Source organism: Passer montanus, unplaced genomic scaffold (assembly GCF_014805655.1).
Source record: "Passer montanus isolate IOZ18808 unplaced genomic scaffold, ASM1480565v1 scaffold55, whole genome shotgun sequence".
NCBI lineage: Eukaryota > Metazoa > Chordata > Aves > Passeriformes > Passeridae > Passer > Passer montanus.
This window is the reverse complement of record NW_024370485.1, coordinates 4,418,767-4,440,199: the sequence shown is the minus strand read 5'-3', so window position 1 is coordinate 4,440,199 and position 21,433 is coordinate 4,418,767. Positions and strand designations below refer to the sequence as shown.

The following is a 21,433-nucleotide window of genomic DNA, read 5'->3' as shown; positions in this document are numbered from 1 at the left end:
TCTGTTGACACTGATAAAAGAAAAAATACAGCTTCCATTTTACAGATATTAGAAGTATGGAATTATTTGAAGATTGATACCCTTGAGGAGCTGCAGCTACCCACAATCAAACAACTTCTATATGATACAGAGACCAAGGACAGCCTCGGCTGCAGGGAGCATGAGACTGTCAGGTTTCAGATCCTGGGAGAAGCAACAAGACAAAGAACAGAATTACAGCCATAGACTTCAGATGAGACCTGCTTGGCAGGATCTGTGGGAAGTTGCCCTGGAGAGCAGAGGCCCAGAAGAGCTGGCTAATCTTCAAGGGCAGCTGTCTCAGAGCATAAGAACTGCCATTAGAATGTTCAGACAGTTCAGCAACTGTGGCAGAAAGCCAGCATGGAGAACATGGAGCTCCTGAGTGAACCTAAACACAGAAAGGAAGCATGCAGAAGACAGAAACTGAGACCAGCTATTTGAAAAGAACACAGACATTTTGTTTGCACACATAAGAATGAAATCAGGAAAACCATAGTTCAGTTGGAGCTGAAGGACAACATGAAAAGTTTCTGTAAGAACACTGACAGCAGAAGATGAATGTGGGCTTATTGCTCAGTATGATGGGGGACTAGTGACAAAAGACATAGAAAAGGCCACTTTTATTAGCAAGGCTTGTCCTCTGGACTGCACCAGCAAGTGCAGCCAAGGGGGCTGGAGAACATGAAGTACAAGGAGAGTCTGAGAGATTAGATCGCTCACCTTGGAGAAGAGAGGGCTTGAAAGGCCATTTTGTTACCTGCAAATTTTGCAGAGACTACTGAGAAAATGGAGCCAGACTCTTCTGGGAAGTGTGTAGTGAAAGTACAAAAGGCCACAGAACATACTGGAACATGGGAAATACTGATTAGATACTATGGAAAAAATTTACTTTAAAGGTAGTTAAATAATGAAACAGATTGTCCTGAGAGATTGTGGAATCTTCATTCTTGGAGGGGTTCAAGACTCAACTGGACACCATGCTCAATAACCTCATCTAATTAGTCCTGTTTTGAGCCAGTGTCTGAACTAGATGCTATGATTCTATAATTAAATGGCAATTCACTGAGATTTGTAGATTCATTCCCACTCTCAGTGTCCAGTTACAAAGGGACAAACTGTGAAATTCTTACAAAGGATAAGGTCTCACTCCATACACAAAGTTTTGCTAACACTAATGGAGATAAATTGAATTATGCAAGAACTGGCCTTTAATATTAAGAAAATGTATTGTCTGCAAATCTAGTGAAAAGAACCAGTCACTCCTTCTCATCAGGCTGCAGCAAGTTTTCCAAAGCATCAATAATAATTAGCTACACTCACTGTACTTAAAAACAACAGGTTTGCTTTGTGAAAAGTGCTTAAGAAATTTTTAGTAAAACATTAAAAATAATGATGAAAAGCCATGCTTCTAATGTTATAGCATCTACTCTCTATAAGACAGCAGAAGGAAGACTACATTTTTCTCTTATTGTTCTTTAAAAGCAAAGGACATCAGGAGTGGCTGTGAAGGTCCTCCTCACCCTCCAGGTGATAGTGAACATGAGTGCAAATAACCAGATGACCCTAATGAAAGAAAAACATATAAAATGTTTTTTAACCCACCTTAAATTCATGTGAACCTATTCAGGTACAGTACTCTGGGACTTGTTCCCATGGTAAAACCCTCAGCAGGGCAGGAGGCAAGAGTGGCTTTGTGCCTCCTGAACTTTAGTTAACTTTAGGGTAGGAATGGGCTCTGATGTAGGTTAATACAACTCTCCAAAAGACTGAGCAACATGTGCCACAGAGGCACTCTGCTCATGAGCCTTCTTAGAGAATGGTCAGAGAAATGAGGACTCAGGCACTCCATGCTCCTAAGCCCTGCTGGGGATAGTAGTGCTGACCTTGTCATGTCCCCATGATGGCGCCCCAAAAGGATGGTGGGCCCTTTAAAACCTACAGCTGCTAGGAGTGGGGGGTCATTTTGGGGTCAGAGATTGCATGTTATATCCAATGTATAGTGAAATTTTTACTATTGACAACATTAAGATCTACCCACCACTAAAAAATGCACCAATTCACAGGCCTGAAACAAAAGCAATATTCTATAAGAGGAAATTTGGTTTCTCACCTGATTAATTTTTGTTACAGGTCCAGTCAGGTTAGTGTGGGTGAAATTAAGAAGAGGAAATCCTTTCCCTAATTTATCTTCAAAAAGGACAAATATAAATAGATTTGAAAGTAATAATAAAATGCACTTCAGAAGCATCTTTCTCAAGGAACTCAATTTGTTTGCAATTTCCCTTTAATTAGCTGTCAGTCTCTCAAGGGAGCTATTATTCATATGTACTAAAAGGTAAAAAACCATGCAAAAAAAGTTGTATATAAACCTCTTACAATCTCTCAGCTGTCTGACACTAGGATCTGCCTGCCTTTGTTCCTCTTCTAGTATCTCTCCCTAAAAATCTGGTTTCTGCTGTTTTCCATTCTGACTTACTGTCCATCTTTATTTTCTTCTCTACTTGATCCTCTCAGCCTCATTCAGCCTGTGGGTTCCTCTTATTCTCATATTCCTGGATCAAACCCCAGATTTTTTCTTATTTGCTTTTCTAAACATCTGACTTTTGATTCCCACCCTTTCATTCTTTCTTTTCTTCTCATTGATATCTCACCTTTTTCCTCAGCAGTCTTCTCACCTCTGTTCACCTCAGAGGCACCTTCTGTACCCTCCCACTGCTTCTCTCTGCCATCACCCCCTTGTTCCTTGTCCCTTACTCCCTGCATCCCACAGAACTGATTTTCTACTCAGTCCTACCTGTGGCAGCAGTGGAAGCACAAAGGCAGAGAGAGGTGATAAAGTTGGAGATGTTACCCTGAAGCCCAAAGATGCAAGTGTGCTCTGCACTTCCTCAGTTTGGGCCATTCTCTGGTCATGGCTTGACTCTGTCAGGACAAGACTCAAGCCAGTCTCAGCTCTGCTGCCACACTGCATTCAGTGAAAATGGAAGCCTAGCCCAGTGTTTGAAAGGGAGCAGACACTTACTCTGTGCCAGCCCCTGATCCATAGGGCTGAATGACCAGGATCGAAGTCCAGCACAGAGTAAACCTGCCCAGCTGTCACCAAATGGTGACAGAGTCTCTAAAAGTTGGACACTCCCTTTTATGGTTTCAGTCTTGCTTTCCCAACAGCTGTGCCTAGGAACTGGCTACAGTCCTTATCATTGATTACTGGAATCATTATTCTCTGTAAAACATAAGACAGAAAATTCTCCACCAGTGACTTCTGCTGTGAGGGAAAAAGCACATTTGCTGATTAGTGCCTGATGTCTATGAGGTTGTAGCTTGATGAGGAAAATGGAGGGCTAGGACCAAAATTACAAACAAAACGATCAGAGCAGAGCTTGACAGAGAAAATCTCAGGCAAAAAAAAAAAATTTGGTTTAAGTTGCAGGTGAACAATGCAAAACATACATGGCAAAGAGGTGTCCATGTTTCTTTCATGTCATGAATTAAATTGAACGGGTTTTTTTCTTTATGTTAAGTACCTGGGATGAACCTTAGCTTTAGGAATGAAATATGCTAAACCTCATTTCAGCCGGCAGGACTCAGTTCTCAGAAGTGAACTGATCTCTGGATGGAAGAACTGTCCTGTGCTTATGCTCTGTCTTAATGCCACTTTGATTAGTGTCTTTCCCTTTACTTAAAGATGTGGGTTGGACTGAGTTGCTGCACAGTCTCACTGAGCATTTCCAAGTTTACAGTAAGTGATCAAAATAGTGGAATTGTGGTTTTTTATTCCCTTTTAAATCTCCTGTTTTTATTGTATTTGGTTGAAGTGCTTTAAGATAATTCCTGAAATGGAGCTTAAGCCTGATTTTGTATTCACTTCAACTACTACACATTCTCCATTCATCTGTGAATCCTGTCTGAACCTAGGCAGATTATATAACATTTTGAGCATCTGATAAGGAAAAAACCCAAACACTTACTGAAATGAAAAAGAAAAGCAGAGAATATAGAGTTTCAAAACACAAAGAGCGGTGGCAGATGATATCCCCAAGACCAACAAATAATTGTTCACAATAAGTTCAGAAGAATTTCTTTTGTCTCTGAAGGGCTCAGCTGCCTTTCCTAGGCACTGAAACCATCAACTTACGTCAGGGAAGCCAAGACTGGAGTGCAGCAGGGAGAACTGGAACCTGAAGTAAAAAAAGTAAAAGAAGAGGATTCACTAGAGGCACAAGTTATGCACACTGCTTGAAGATTCATTTGTGGAATTCATACTTATTTCATGGTGATTCACATATTTAACTTTGACAAAGGCTCTTCAATTCCCAACAACTTTTAATTAAAACTCGCACAACTACAAATGAGTTCTAGAATCACCAGGCTATTTCTGTTACTAATCTCCTCCTATGGTCATGTGTAGTCCAGTGCTGTGACTATAAGACTTGGGAAATCAAATTTTTCTGGAATAGTAATTTCCTGGAATGACTGAACTACACCCTTGTCAAATATTCATTATGATTTGAAAAAACTCATGTCCATTTCTAACTATTACGATTTGCTAACTTTTTCCACTGATGCCTGTATGGAATCCTTGGTTCACTATACATATATTCCTGGGGAAAAACAAAGTTTTGAAGAACAGGAGAACACATTTTTGTATCAAAAGCTCTAAGTGAGGACCATTACTTCTTAAATTTATACTGACAGGCTCTGATGATTCTAAGTCCTCTTTTCCTGTTAAAAGGTCCAGTGACCAAAACTAAGAAAAGCCTGCTCACATTTTTCTTTAATGAAATTATAATAGATTAAAAATTGTCATAAATTCTGGAATTCTAACCCAGCTTGATGTACAGAGCTAACATGAAGAAACACTGATGTGGGCTACCTGTCTGAAAGTCTGCTTCTACCCATCAGGTGCATTTATGGAGAAAGGGGCTGTAAACCCAGCCCTACTTGAAGTGTGAGTAAAATTTGTTGTAAGATAGCTGAGAACAAGCACAACTACAGGTAACCACAAACCCAGCAAGACCTAAGTGAAATCTAAAACACTCCGAGCTTTGATTCAAACCAGAGACACCTTCCTAGTCTCATTTGTTTCATGACATGCTGCTGCAGTGTGTGCTGTGTAGTCTCACTTTTTCCTGCCCCTCTCATGAAGGCATATGGAGAACTATAGGGACAGTGGTCCTGTGTGGAGTGCACTCCAGCACTTCTGTTTATGATGCTCAGACTTTGCAGCAACATTCGGAGGGTTTTGGGTAAACTACTGAAATTGATTCTCCAACACCAAACCAAGACACCAACACAGACTGAAACAGATGCCTTCAAGATAACCAATAAATTGAATGTTGTCATCTGGAAAAGTATTTAAGTTTCAGAAAAGGGGAGCATCATGGGGCACAAGAGACATGGCTGTTCCACAGTATTATTGTATTTAATCTTGAAGATTTAGACTAACCAGTTGAAAGTATCTTGGAGCTCCTATAAGAAAGAAGGTAACTAATATTTTCCTCATGGTGAAACAAGAACAGTCAGGCTGACACAAGTTCTATTGTAGCCTAATGTAGGGATAATTAATGCTTCTTTCTGAATTTTTCTTGGTTACCTCTTCAGAAGTAATGAGATAGTCAACTTCTGTTTGCTTATAGTCAATTTGGCTCTGGTACTGGCTGTCTGCAGGGAAAAAAACAAAGCATTCTTCTGTGACTGAATGCACAGACAGATACTGTCTTAGATACAGGCAGAAATGCAATTGCTTTAGTGATTGGAAACACATTGTCTAAACTTTTTTTGTGGTCAATACATATAGATTGTGAAATCCTTTGTGAATTTGCTGCTTTCTGCCAGCAACTGGGATTGAGTGAACAGAGTGATAACACTGCCCTGATTGCCTCTTTATCATTAGAATCATTTAAGTCCTTGCATGGCTGACATAATTGATTCACTTGCAATCTAATGAAAAGATGTCTGGGGACACACTGAACTATTTCATAACTCAGAGGTTAGGAACACTGGGCATCAGACAGTAACATTTTTATGTATTACAATTTATTCTTGAATAGTTACTCAACCTCCCACATGGAGAAAAGGGCTCTCTGCACCTGCCTATTAAATCTATTAACTTCTACAATGTGTGGCGTGTTTCCTTTCTGTGAAATGCAACAAAACAGTGTGCATATTTGTGGCAGACCAGTATATGCTATTTTATGCTAATCTCTAAGATTTTCAAAGGACCAGGAAGATAAGTGTGTGATTTGTTCAGCCCCAGCACTGAATGTTATGAATGTTATCTTCTAGCTCCTGTTACTTACTAGATTCCCTGCAAAGATGTATTGGGTGGTTGAATTTGGCAGAACAGCAAACACTTGTACACAGGCAGTGATCTGTAGGACACATCTGCCTGCATTTAAACTGACTGCAGGAGGTGATATAGCCACCAGCCTCAGCAGCACTGGGCCCACTGCTGTGTAACTCCAAGACAAACCCTTCTACACAGGCAGTGATCTGTAGGACACATCTGCCTGCATTTAAACTGACTGCAGGAGGTGATATAGGCACCAGCCTCAGCTGGGCCCACTGCTGTGTAACTCCAAGCAATCTGTGCAGGTTCAAAGAGGAAAAAACTGCTGAGGGCAGAGTTAAGCTTTTCTCAAGCTACAGTTCCTATAGCTGCATCATAATCAGGTGCTATTCACCAATCCTCTTGTAATAAATCAATATGAAAAAAGCTTCATTTTCATTACACCAACTGAAGTGATAAAATTAGCATTGCATATACTCTGAGTCTCAGAGACGATAAAGCAAATGAAGTTATAAATTCACTGATACTGAACATATAGAGAGAAACAATTTAGGGGCTATTCCTGAAAAACATATTTTAAGAGAAAGAGATTAGTATGTTAAATAACTGAAGGAAATTAGTGATTCCAGAAAAAAAAATTAATCACCTTAACGACATGAAGAAATTGGAAAAGTTGACAGCCTTTCAAAAAAGCCAAGCTTTTGAAAAGTTTGAGAAACTCCTAGAGGACAAAGCTTCAGTTTGCAATGCAGATTCTGAATTTCATTATCTTATAGTAAATATTGCCATATTTTTAAAGCATTTCATAGTATCTTAATTTATTGCATCACATTTATAGGTTCATGACTATTATTTCCCATTGTTTATAATCTTCAGGAGTCAGAAGTCAGGAATCTTTGCAAAGAGAAGTCAGGCTACCAATAGCAGAGATACCATTACCTTGAAGAGGAATGAAAGGAGACTGATCTGACAGATGGCTACCACTTATTCTTTTTAACTGTTTCAAAGACTGAGAGCAAATCTAGCCCTCAGAAGAGTAGAGAATTACTAAAGTGCAGTATGATATAGTTAGGAAGAGTTATCATGGGGTAGACATGTAAGTTTGAATTTTGCACTAAAAATAGACCAGTTTTCTTGTCTCCTCCCAGCTTTTGCAAATGAGCTAGTACACAGATAACATCCATAGAAAACATTAGATACTGCTTTTTCTTAAAATAGCTGTACAATAAAGTACTCACCTCAGAAATAAAATGTCTGAGTAGGGAAATGTTTAGATTAAAAGTACTATCAAGCTGTAAACAAAATAAATTAGGTAATTTTATCAGCTTGAAAATTAGGTTTTCCTTGGGGGTAAAAAAAACCAAACCCAACACATCCCATTTATTTTAGTTTTAGATAATCCATGTTTTGATTTAGTATTTTCTTGCCCCAGAATGATTTCTAAGGAACCCCCAGTGCTCTTTGGGACAGAAGACAGATTTCTCATGGACTTGATTCAGGAGCATATACCAGTAAACAAGTATTATTCTTTGAAAGAAAAGACATTACTTCTGCCTCTGAGACTTTCTCAGATGAAATACACTGAATATGTCAGAGGCAAGGACTCAAAAATCTCATTTGCCTTTTTGCTGCTAACCACTGTGATGACATTTAGTAGTACCATTTGTGTCACCCGTTTTCATAAAGACCCTCTTAGCATTGCTACAGTTAGCAAAACGTATTGGAAACCCTGACTACAAATGCCATTGTGGAAACTGGCATTTCTGAGAGGTTCTGTGTGTTCTTCAACCACAGAGGAAAGCTTAATTGCTTGTACCTTCTGCTTGCTTCTTTCTGCTGCTCTCCTAAGTCTGAGGATTTATTCTAGTTTCTCAGCACAGCCAATACATTTATCATGGGCCACTGTACAGCAGACTGGGGCTTTAGTAGATTTTATCTTGTCTTGCCCTTTTCTATGTGGAATCCATGCTGAGAAAAGCTTTTTTAGATTCCTTTTGCCACTCTTGGCACACCAACTTTGTGATGTTCATTCTGTCATTCTTTGCTTAGAGCTGCCAAGAAGTTCAGATTGAAGTCTGAGAGGGCCTTTTCTATGTGGAATCCATGCTGAGAAAAGCTTTTTTAGATTCCTTTTGCCACTCTTGGCACACCAACTTTGTGATGTTCATTCTGTCATTCTTTGCCTAGAGTTGCCAAGTTTGGATTGAAGTCTGAGAGGAACTTTGACTACTTTGAATTATGACAAACTGAATGTCATTAATCTCTCTTACAAGTGGTGTAAGTACGACCCAAATCTATGTGAAATGGCAAACATAAGGTATTAGTCTTTGCTGATTATCCATCTTGCTAATATTCGTGATTCTATTACAAGCAAATCATACTCACCTCTTTGGAGATAGTGATGTTAAAGGCCCCTGCTCTGTAGTGAGGCAGTGAAGCAGACTTAAGAAAATAATTGGAGACTCCCAGATATAGAATGGAATCATCCTGGTTTGGGAGAGCAAATGGAACTGGCACAAAGGGAGGGTCTGTGTGATTTCCTACTGGATAGACTATGCCCTGCAAGAAGTCATTGTTCATTCTGTCATTCTTTGCCTAGAGTTGCCAAGTTTGGATTGAAGTCTGAGAGGAACTTTGACTACTTTGAATTATGACAAACTGAATGTCATTAATCTCTCTTACTATGCCCTGCAAGAAGTCATAATCAAATATTTCTAGTTGAAACATTTTTATCTGTTAGAATGCATTAGCAGTGGTTGAACAGAAACATTTTTCCTAGTCTGAAGAAAAGCTTGACACGAAAGAAACCTTGAGCTAAGCAAATAAGTTTGTATTATGCCTTAAAAATCAGCGAATTATGGCTCTTTTAAAAAAATACAGGAATCAAAGAAAATCTGGGTGCCATGCTTTCAGAGTTTTAATTTGAGCATTCTAGTGAGTATTCTGAACAGCAGGTACAAGACACACACACACACAAAAAATTCTCTGGACCACAGTTTTATTTCTCTTGTAGCAAAGACATTTTTTAAAATTTAATGCTGAGGGTGACATTTCAGGAAAATCTTCAGGCACTCCTGAAAAGCACTGGAAGTTGCTTAGGACAGGGACACAAAAGGGCCTTTTCTATCACCTAACACCTAGTCCTGGCCCAGCTGCCAATTCTCCCAGACTTATTTTGGGTGCTGCACAGGTATACTAAGAAAATGATTATTAAAATGTGAGAGGGTATGAGGCCATGGCATTAAAGAAGAGTAATACAGACAGTAGATAGTGTAGTTACTGACACTGTGAGTGTTAGTAGCTGGAAGATTCAGTAGGAAAAACACTGGCATGGAAAGGTATAAAACCCTAAAAAACAAGCTGGAAGTTGGAAGAAGACAACTTATAACCATCAAGAACCAGCCTGTTCCAATGAGCACTGAATAACTTCCTTAACTGACTTAGAAGAGTCATCCTGTGTCCCACTGGGATGTCCATGTATTAAAGCTCAGCCTATGAATTCAATACAGTGACAGTAGCTGATAAGTAATGCTTAGTTCTTTAAAGCTGTGTATGTCCTGCTTGCAAAGTTTTTTGTGTGTGGTAATAGTTGCTTGAACAAAATCAGCTCTGGCACATCTTAACTGGAGTCTGTTCTAGAGACATGGGAATGCTCTGAATTACAAGGATTGTTGAAACTGATGGAAAAACCTGGGTGTTGCTGAGATCACTCCTGCAACAAAGGTGAAAAGTAGGTAAGAACTGTTATGTGGTGCTCAAGGACTGTCTGAGAGGAGCCTTCTTTTTGGGTGTGACCTGTACTCATACAAGATGCCGAATCATCTCAAAACAAACAGTGTTGGACTGTAATCACACTGGGAACCATCACAGATTATGTATCACTGCTAACACGTGAAGACCAAGCAGCAGTACAAGAGCTGTGTATCTTAAGAACACTTTTAAGCTGTTTGTAAAGCACCTCTGAAGGGTTTCAACTCTGAAATAATTTAATTATAAATAATAGCTTTGGTTAATTAACAAATGCTGGTTTCTAAAATAACGACTGACCAAATTTCCCAAAATGTCTTATTGCTTTTCTAAGTAAATATTGGAGAGGCTGAGTAGGACTGTAGTGAAAGAAAATTCATCAATTCAAAAATAGCAGAAAAGTCTTAGAAAGAACACTGATATTAAAGACAAATTATCTTCAAATCCAAGTTAATGTGTGATTTGAAGACTGCTGGAGAACTAGCTAGGAAATAGTCTACTTGTGCAAAGGTGTCAATCTGGCTTAAAACAAGAAGAATGATGGACAAAATCAAAAGAGATGTTAATTACAAAACCAGATCACAAACAGTTATTGTTTAGTTAAAGTAAAGGCATTTTAGAAATGATGAATCTGAAAAAGAATGCTGGGAGATAAGAGACATGGGAATGCTCTGAATTACAAGGATTGTTGAAACTGATGGAAAAACCTGGGTGTTGCTGAGATCACTCCTGCAACAAAGGTGAAAAGTAGGTAAGAACTGTTATGTGGTGCTCAAGGACTGTCTGAGAGGAGCCTTCTTTTTGGGTGTGACCTGTACTCATACAAGATGCCGAATCATCTCAAAACAAACAGTTTTGGACTGTAATCACACTGGGAACCATCACAGATTATGTATCACTGCTAACAGGTGAAGACCAAGCAGCAGTACAAGAGCTGTGTATCTTAAGAACACTTTTAAGCTGTTTGTAAAGCACCTCTGAAGGGTTTCAACTCTGAAATAATTTAATTATAAATAATAGCTTTGGTTAATTAACAAATGTTGGTTTCTAAAATAACGACTGACCAAATTTCCCAAAATGTCTTATTGCTTTTCTAAGTAAATATTGGAGAGGCTGAGTAGGACTGTAGTGAAAGAAAATTCATCAATTCAAAAATAGCAGAAAAGTCTTAGAAAGCACACTGATATTAAAGACAAATTATCTTCAAATCCAAGTTAATGTGTGATTTGAAGACTGCTGGAGAACTAGCTAGGAAATAGTCTACTTGTGCAAAGGTGTCAATCTGGCTTAAAACAAGAAGAATGATGGACAGAATCAAAACAGATGTTAATTACAAAACCACATCACAAACAGTTATTGCTTAGTTGAAGGCATTTAGAAATGATGACTCTGAAGAAGAATGCTGGGAGATAGAAGAAGAAAAAGACAGAAATTATTATAAGGGAAAGAGTGAGAGGATTCCCTTTGGAAAAGCCACAGATTCCTCCTGGTTTAGGCCTTGTTCTCCTGCTGTTCACAACGGAATACACTTTGCAGAAGTCTCTCCCATGCAGTGAAAAATCTAGGGAAGAGTTGCCATTTTTGCTATGTGTTTGCACAAGAGAACTGAATTCTCCTATATGATTAGTGAAATACTGCTAAATAGGACTAAATCCTTTGGAAGATGATGTTAGCACATTTTTCTGCCTATCAGTGTTGAAGAAAAGGAACTTTTTCATGGGCTTCATTATCAATATGATTGGAGACATTTTCTGAAAGGTGCTGGATGCAGCCTCAATTTGATTGTTATTTTTGATTGGACTGTGAGGTCTGTTTATACTGTATAAAAATCAGATGGGTTCAAAGAGAAATGCTGAATTCACACAGAGATTATGAACTTCTCAATATGAATATGGATGTGACAGCACAACTTGGAGTGCCCTTGAACCTGAAGTGTTTAATTATGTGCTATGTAAGAAAATTATCTCAATGACCATGATTTTCAGTTATATTTGCCACTGAATGGCACATGGAAGGTATAGGTCATTTTAGGAAAAATAAATGTCTACTTACTCTGCTTATGAATAACAGAGCACATAATAGAAATATCCACAATGAAAAGTGAAGGATGGGAACAAACTCTATGACTTGAATTATATTACTTACAGGAATTGAATTAATTTGAGTTGAGAAAAAACCCCAAATATTATCAATCTTTGTGGGAAAAACCTTGACAAGAACAATAATAAAAAGCTGTGACATTGATTAAAGTAGTGAAAATCTTACATTTATATCCTTTTTGAACATAGGTAACTATTGTATTCATGTCTCTGCAAGAATGACACAAGAATTGTTACTGGTGGAAAAGAAGCAAGCTCTGTGTGATGGTGTGCCTGCAGCATCTTGTTACCTCACTGAACTCAAGTCTTACGTCCACACACCAAAAGCATAAAGGATCAGCAGGAAAATGCTCATCTCCAAAATCTAAAGAAATAACACAGGGCAATTACGGCAGACTGAAAGATTGCATGAAAGATTCCGTACCTATGGGTACAGAAGAAATCTGAATATTGTATATAAGATGCATGCAAGAGATTTCTAGGGTGCAGTATGGAGTATGTTAAGATACAGAACAATGGCTGTATTTTTCTTCCTTTCTTTTTTTTTTTTGTACCATGAACATGGGAATAGTTTAGCATCTAATAAAAATTGTTATATTTTGAGCACTATGAAAATTACTTAATAAAAAACTGCTACCACCAACTCACCCCTGTGTTTTCTAAGCAGGGCATCCATCAATTGGATTTTGTATTTGATATTTAGGCATAGCTATATGAAAAGAGAGACAAGTCAGAAATGTAGGGCCTGTGTTTTAACTCCTCCCTTTGCTAACTGAAACCATCTTTGTAAACTTACATTTTTATTCAATTTGGTATGAATGGGCTTATAAAGATAACCAGATAGAAAGCTGTAGATCCAGCTGGAGGAAAGGAAATGGACACAGTGGTTTTCTTACCATAGATTGAAATCTTTGAAATATAGTCTGTCAGACTGGGACATGACTATCATTTATACTAACAAGAAGCAATTATAGCAATATGGTACACTGAACACTTGACTGTTTTTATTAATTTGAGAGCCTCAGACAAATCTTGGGGGTCTGAGCCTCAGAAGAGCTATATAGTAGGTAATCTGCAAAGTTGTGAATGTTAGTTTATAATTGAATGATACTCAATTAGCCACTTTTTGTCTAAGAGAAGAAAAAAAATCTATAAAATCATAGTAAGAACTGCAAGCATGGTTTCATATCTTTTGAAAGCTTTATTTGTAAATTGTAGGTCAGCTTGTCAAAAAGCTTAATCAATCTAGATCTCTTTCACACCTGCAACCTTCCATTTGCAACCTTGTACTCTCTAATATGGTCAAGTGTCAATGCTTTCATGTGCAGTAGGTCCTGTCAGCTTGTTTGCTGGCACATGCAGGAAGAAATGTAAATTCACTGCACTTCACACACTCAGCAAAGGAGTCTGGTTTTGAAAACAGATCATTAAAAATCTCTTTTCAGAGTCTTCAGTAGTTAATTACATCCTGTGGCTGGATCCTTAGAAATCAAAATTTGGAAAGTGTCCCTTTATGGTACAAATGGCGCTACTTCCTACTGAATAATTAGAAGTTTGCTGTGCATACCTAGATCCTCCACTTGACTTTAGCACTATCAGTGCTCAGCTGGCAGCTGTGTAGCAATGTGGACAAGTGGCCTGTGCTGTCCTGTGACACTTTGAAGATAACTGCAATAAGCAGTTCTGAGATGGACACAGCAATTTCTCCTTGGTCTTTGCTGCTTGGGGGAAAAAAGCCAAACTCTGTCAAGAAAACATCTGCTGTAAGGGAACAATTTAAGAAACAGTCTGTAAATCAAATTTGAAAGGGCTCCTTGCTTCTATTATCTAGAATGAAGAATGGGTTTCCAAGGGATTAAAGTATTTTAGGGACATGCCTGGTATTCAAAAACAGATTATATGCAAACGTTTCCAGGACATGAATTTTCAGTGTGCTGCAGGATTTGACAAGTTTACAAAAATGTCACAATTTCACAGAAATGCAGGACATTCCAGTTTTTCATGACAGATCAACCTGAAGGTCTCTGGGACTGCAACAGCAGAAGCCAGATAGCTCATAAATATATAACTCAAGTTTTATCAACATTGTAATTGTTCCACTTTGCTCTTTCCTGTAATAACTCCTTTAGATCTTTACATTACTCCAATTTTTTTTTTTTGTCTTGCCTCAAACCCATTCATTCTCCTTTCTGTAAAAATCCCTACTAAGATACCAACAGAAATCTCTTTAAACCTGAATTCCAGTAAATGTAGGTATCAGGACTATGGCTAGGAGTTGCAAAAGCAGTAGAACAACCAAGTAGGATAGAGAGTTGAATGGTTGTTGGAATAGCCTTATAAAAGCCTCATTTACCATAACAGAACTGACAGTGAAAGCATCACTTTTCACCCTTTCATCTTGATTACCTGGGTTTTCTTTTCTGAGGCATTACTGCAGTGGTGGCACAATACTATAAAGAAAGAACCCCACCCAAGAGAAAGTTCAAACCATGAGTCTCTCCACTTCCCTCTTAATTTTTTTTTTTAGGCAAAGCAAAATTCCTGGAAAAAGAAGCTGTAATCCTAAAAAATTAATTTTTACCCTAGACTGCCCCTGATCAAACCAGTGTCTAGTACTGCCAGTCACAAAGTCCCTCCTATTACCATTACCATTTTAAACCTGCCCTTTTCAGCTCATATATCTTTTCCTTCACAATAGTGATGTAACAGAAGAAAAAACAGAGGCTGGAGGTGCAGTGACAGCAGTTTCCAGCCACCAGTCTCACTGAGACAGAATGCAGAACTGCATGTCCATGCTCCTTTGGAACCAGGACGTGCTGTGCTGTGAAATTCTGCAGCCTGTTGATTCATCTTGCTGTGTTATCTGGCTCACAATAGAGCAATTCCTACTGTTACTAGCTGCTCCATTAACCCAAATTGTAGAGATGGCACCTTGCAAAGTTTTCTGATATCCCGGAAGCTTTAGCCTTCCCCACTTCCAAGAAAAGCTATACTATTTAATATCATTGTATTAAAATTGAATTGCAAAATGCTGATGTAAGTGGAAAAATCAGTGTGTAATTACAGACAATCTTGCACTGCACAGGCTTATGAAGCTAAGTCAGTTTTACATAGCAACCAAATTCTGGAGTTTCTGAAGTTCTGAATGTTTGGCATTGTGACAGTGCCCTTCTTTAGGAGGAGCTCTTTGGAAGGCAATGTACACTGTACCAGCACTAAACAGAGCTAATTAGCTATAGAGTCACCTTCCAGCCATACAAAGAAAGTAACAAGTGTAAACTCTGTGGTGCTGAATATTCATGCAATGCCTGGGCAAACTGAGCATGCTAACAAATGTCTGAACTGATACATCCCAAAGAGACCTCTGGGGTAAAATAATTTAAAAAACCCCACAAAACAACATTAGTTGTCAGGGGATGTTTACTTCTTAAGAAGTTTGTTCAAATAGATTATCATTGGATTGTAGTTTAATGATAAAGTATATCTGACCTGAAAAATATTTTCCCAGTATATTTCTTAATTTCATTTGCAATCCTTCTCCCAGAGCCCTCCTAACTGCATTCTGTAGAAAACTTACAGTTTTGTGTGTATTCTCCATTCTGTAAAAAACTTACACCCATTAGAGCCATGTGTGTATTCTCCAGTCTGCACTGATTGTAGCAGAAGCCTGTGCCACTGACAGATAAATGCCAGCAATAAAGGAAGCAGAAGTTTCTGGGAAATCTACAGGATTAATTCCAAGCCTACAGAATACAGAAAGAGGCATTATTACACTGCATGTCACAAGACTAAGAAGGACCTCTGATCACTGAAAACCTTTTTGCTATAAAAGCCAAAGTCTATGCTTCAGTAAAAGCATTTCTTAGAAATGACTGACCCATGCTGATGCATATATATTTTAGGAAAGAAAGGCACTTGTACCATTACACCTCCTAGCATCCTTGGAAAAACAATCCTTGATATTTGGCCAGGGTGGTTTGTTGTTGTTGTTTGTTTGTTTGTGCTTTTTATTTTGTTTTGTTTTGATTTGGGGGGGGGGGGGGTACTCTTCAAGGTAAAGCAAACCAAGAACCAGATGCAACCATCTGACAATTGCTCACAATACTTTTTTTTTTTTTTGGGGGGGGGGGGGATTTTTTTTTTTTTTGGTAACAAAAACCCTTCCCTGGAAAAAGAATAAACTTTTAAAAGAGAAATCTTCTGGCCAGCCAACTAATAAATCCATGTTTAATGTCAGATGCTACATTTATAAATAAATTCAGGCTGTCCAAATGTCCAATTTGCTGAAGACAACCAAAGTTTTTGTTTTCCCATTCTGCTTCCTTGCCTAAGCAAAGGCCTCTGGAGAGGATCAATTTTTCTAAATTAAATCTTACTTGAATATTTCCCTGCCAAAACAAATATTTCTGAAATTCAAGGATATTGTCTTGCAAATGGGTGTGTTGAACTGAGCTGAACATTGTAAAGATATCACATGTCATCATGCAGTATATATTCCTCATTGTTCCCTGCTATCTGGCAGAGATCTCTGAAACAACTGCCTTTAATCTGCTTTCCCTGGGGCAGAAGGCACCAGCTACTTTCTGTTAAAATGACCATAACTTTCCAATAACATCTCAGGCATGCCTGATACCTTTAGGTATCTTGATTGCTGTGAGCTAAAATCAGATTATATACCAGGAAGATTGCCAATTTCAAGAACTATGGTTGGGGGAATGAATTGGGGTTTTGAAAATCATGCAATAATTTAGATTGAAATAGGACTTCAGGAGATTTTTCTGGTTCAACCTCCTACTCAAAGATGAAACAACTCAGAGACTCTGCCCACCTGAGTATTGAACTCATCCAAGAATGCAGACTCCCCAACATTTTCGGCCCTTGTTCTGGTGCTCCCTAGAATGTTTTCCTAACTGCAGTACTTTTCTTAATGTCACTTATGCTTTTTGCTCATCAGCGTTTCGGTATGTAGCTTTGGAAGAGTCTGGCTCTGTATTCTCTTGATTTTTTGTTTATAGCCCATTGGAAGGTGGGATTGAAGGCTGTTGAAAGACCTGCTTCTATATTAGTCTCCGTATTTGGAGAACTTGTAGGAAACTCTATAAAACCATTTTTCTACTGGCCATTCCTGGTACTTTTCCTCTTCAGTAAACACTTGTTGAGCCCTATCCCATTAAAATGTTAATTTATGATGTAAATTCATCCAAAAATATTCTGTAAAAAGCATCTTCCTTGCACATCAGCCAAGATACATCATCCCCTCCACACATTTTCATCTTATCCCTTTTTTGGCTTTTTTTTTAATCAAACACAAACAGATTATTTTCACTGCTACAGGTCCTTCACAGTAGCAGATTGTTAATAATACCGATTCTGCCCTCTTTCACACTCATTTCCCCTGCTGTATCATAGCCATGCTTACACCTGTATTGCTTCAAACTCTGGTACAAGCTAGCTGAGAAAAACCAGCCAAGGTGCTCCTTCAGAAGCTTTGTAAAGCTCTGAGTGTAGCAGAACAAGTACTTTTAAAACCAATCAGAAGCAGAGTTAGATGAACCACTAGAAGTTTACACTGAACAAAACAGTGGCTGTGTAATAATTGCAATGTGGTAAGAAAAAGCTGTTTCATCATAAAACTTTGAAAATTATTTTGTTTACTTATCTTGAAATGACATAGTTGATCTTAACAACTGAGAAACTCTCTTGCCTAGTCCAGCTTGGGAAAGTCTCTTTCAATACTACTTGCTTCAGGAGCTCCATCCCAATCCTCCTGCTTACAAGAGGACATAGATTAGATTCAGGGACCTGAAGGCCCAGATACACTGCTGAATAATTTAATCCAAATTTTTAACATAGCTCTTGCAACACTCTGATTCTATGATCCTTACCTAGATCACCTTCCAACTACAAATATTCCCATCTATAACTTCTCTTAGGCTCATATATAAACCATTTAATCTAAGATCAAGATAATCTGTTAGGATTATTGTGTCCCTGAGTTGTATTTCATATTCTAGAGCTCATGTCAGGTTTCTGAAACTCTTATACTCCCTTCATTCACAATGTGGGTGACCTTGGGAAACACTTGATCATCACCTTTACCTCAGATTGCCTCACATCTGTTGGATGAAAAAGCATGTTATGAAGTAGCAAGGCAACTTCTCTATGTAGAGGTTACTTAGAGAAAAAGTGACATATGCATCTGAAGTGCTGGTTATGTCAAATGCAGAACTGTCTGAATTGTTGCTTGCATACAGGGAATTGTTTGAGTTTTAAAGACAATCCTCTAAAATGATTTCTTGCCATTTCTTTCACAGTACATGTGTTTTGCCACTGCACCTTAACTTTTACAGCCTGCTTCAGATATCTGACTTATTTCTTTACCTTCTTTCCTGCTTTAAGGAATCTCTATTTTCTCAAACGTTTCAATGCTATTTGTGTGTTGATAATATACACAGATGTATCGTCAACAAACAGAGCATCTTTTTATTCCAAATTCCTCAAACCTTCCTTCTTTCTGCTCACCTTTGATTAAGACATAACTAAAACTTTAATACTGAATGATGTCCTGCTTTCCAATGTTTGTTAGCTTTTGACCTCACAATTACTGAATACAAAAGACCTGGGGTTTTTTTATTGCCGGGCTCCATAGTATTAGAAAAGCAAAGAACTGAAATTTGCGATAACGTAACACTGGAATATCTTTTTATGAAATGCATGTTTTATGAGGGAGAAGTAAATTATGATTCTCTGGAAATTCCTGTCTCCAAAGCAAAATATGGGCTCTCACTGAAATAACTTAAAGCTCTCTTACGACTGTCAGTGAAGGCAGCCAGTGACCTCAGGTGGAATTTCTCTCAAGGTTCTTATAGCAGGCAAGAAGCACGAAGGCAGGATCTGTTGCCTCAGCCTTCAATCACATTAAGGGAAAGGATGTCAGGCACCAAGCTCTTCAAATACAAGAAATACCTTTTAGGAGGGGCACTGTTAATCTGCTCTTACTACTAATGCAGGGGTGTGCCAACTTAGTCCGTTCATTCAGCACTTGGAAGGCCATGCTGACTGCCACAAGAACTCCTGTGCTCACACTGAGAACCTAAAGGCATCAGAGATCCCTAGAAAGCAAGGGAGATCAATACTACTTTGGGTGATCGATGTTTGCCCTGCACTTTTCAACTCCTCAGAAGCCTTTAAAACAATGCTCATACAGCCAAGTAAGTGGACCTGATCCTTGCTTTCATTTCAGTGGCATAAATCCTTTTAGTTTTCACCTCACAAGTCCATTGTCAAGTCACCTGTCAGCATGTTCAGTACATGTTCAGTACATAAATGACAATTAATCCTTAAACTGCCAAGGGAATAAAAGAAGTATCATTTCAGACTGCTTCCTCACACCAACAAGCTGTACTTCTGGACTGCAAAGCTGATACGCTTGGTTTCATTCCCAAGCCCCTCTCAGACTCTAGGATTGATTGTACAAGGTCACTCAGATGACTGAGGCAGACAGAGCTAAGCAGAAGGAACTTGTCAGCTGCCTGACAGTCTAAATGAGAGCTGCCAATTGCACTGCTGAGGACAATAGATGTCAGACATACTGCTCTGATTTCTATCTTCAGTAATTGAGCAGGCACAGACCAATATCTGCATGTAAATAATTCTCTTAATTTTTTTGTCTTCACAAAGATTAAAGTACGTTCAAGTACTTGAAGTAGAGAAAAAGATTTTAAACTCCTTTCTTTCAGTTTGTGTACCTGTCTCACCCTAATGAAGTATCCTACTTACCAGACTGTAGATACCATGTCTGGTTTCTCCTTTGTGAACAGTCTGCAAAAACTTTTAATAAAAATCACAATAAAGATTACAGATAAAATATGCCTAAGAACTCAGTAAGCTTCTGATGTAGAAAAATTCACCATACTTGTCTTGTACAGGTTTAACACACCCATATAAACACACTATCTTAAACTGACCATCCTCAGAATAGAGTATATCTGAAAAGGAATTTTGTCATTGTCTTGCCTTGGTCCTGTACAAAATTCTTCAGTCTACAACTCACAAAATAATTTCTTTCACTTTCAAACATTTAGAAACCTCACCAGTTCACAAACACAAGACAAACAGTTCTCAAACATAATAGCAAATATAGATCTGCCTAACCTGAAGTCCAGAAAGAACACTTTCGTTTCCCAAATATCTCTGCTCTTATCACAGATCTGGGACTGGATTTTTCAGTTTCTTCTTTGCTCCATTGTTTCTAGTTACTCTGCAGTATGCTCAAGAACTGGTATGGTTTCTGCAGCTCACTCAACAATGTCAAATAAAAAAGGACTCAATAGTCTCAGGGTTTTAACCCTTCCTACACACTGATACTCCATATGGAAGATTGCCTCTTGAGGGAAAAGGAATATGAAGTATATATGACTGATGGAAGAGATATATTGGTAGGAATGCTTAAAGAAAACAGCAAATGATACAGGAGTTTGCTAAATTACATCAAGGCAGATGAACCCTCTTCCCAACTACTGGGAATACCCACAGAATAAGTAAAACTCCAGGAAGCTCCTGTTCATGGTTTCCTGCACTCTGTGTAGAAAGTAATGCTGTCCACTTCCCAGCTCATGAGGCAGCCAATCAATCTTACTCAGTGAAATCTTCAAACAGAAACCACAGGAGGAAATGGCCACCCCTACCCCACAAGTTGTATCTGTGAGTATGTCTGGGACACTCCTCAGTTTTTCAGTAGCTTTGCAGAAGCTTTGTGTTACTACAGCTTTTCCTAAGTGTGGCTTTACTACTGATGCCCTTCATAAAGGCTTTCAAGGCCTTGGAGCAGGGTTGCCAGAGAACTATTAATCTGTGCCAGGCTGCAAAATAAATAGCATAGCTGCAATGCCTACACATAATCTGTTAACAATGGATAACAATGTTGGGAGGCAGTTGTCTGATGACCTGATGGAAAAAACCATTGTCACTGTTTGGATCCATTGAGCCAGTGTTGCTGAGCTCTGTAACTGCCCTATCCTAGCACCTGAGCCAGGACTATGAGGCTCATTTTTACCAAAGTCCATTTAGAAAAACAAAAATCAGCATCCTTGTTCTGGCTCTGCCCTGCATGCTGCCCTCACAGCTAAGAAGTGAGGGGTGGTTCCCAACAGACAGGAAAGAGTAAGAAAGAGTGAGACACTGAGCAGGAATGCAGCAGGCATTATTTGTCTGCCCAGATTGAGACTTGAGTCCACCATTTGCACAGGTCTGTTCTAAGCTTTCCTCTCTGCTTTTC

At 38.6% G+C, this 21,433-nt stretch overlaps 1 protein-coding gene across 1 annotated transcript; it reads right to left on the bottom strand.

The window, feature by feature from the left end:
• Positions 1 to 117: 117 nt before the first annotated feature.
• On the bottom strand, positions 118 to 19,952 carry LOC120509950 (BPI fold-containing family C protein-like). Its single transcript, XM_039725227.1, is given in 16 exon segments — positions 118 to 183; positions 2,132 to 2,208; positions 3,211 to 3,286; positions 4,157 to 4,199; positions 5,615 to 5,682; positions 6,321 to 6,497; positions 7,549 to 7,602; positions 8,696 to 8,862; positions 11,252 to 11,343; positions 12,478 to 12,520; positions 12,805 to 12,865; positions 12,953 to 13,016; positions 13,737 to 13,874; positions 15,771 to 15,902; positions 17,819 to 17,923; positions 19,936 to 19,952. Coding segments are annotated over 16 exon segments (1,380 nt in total).
• Positions 19,953 to 21,433: the final 1,481 nt, after the last annotated feature.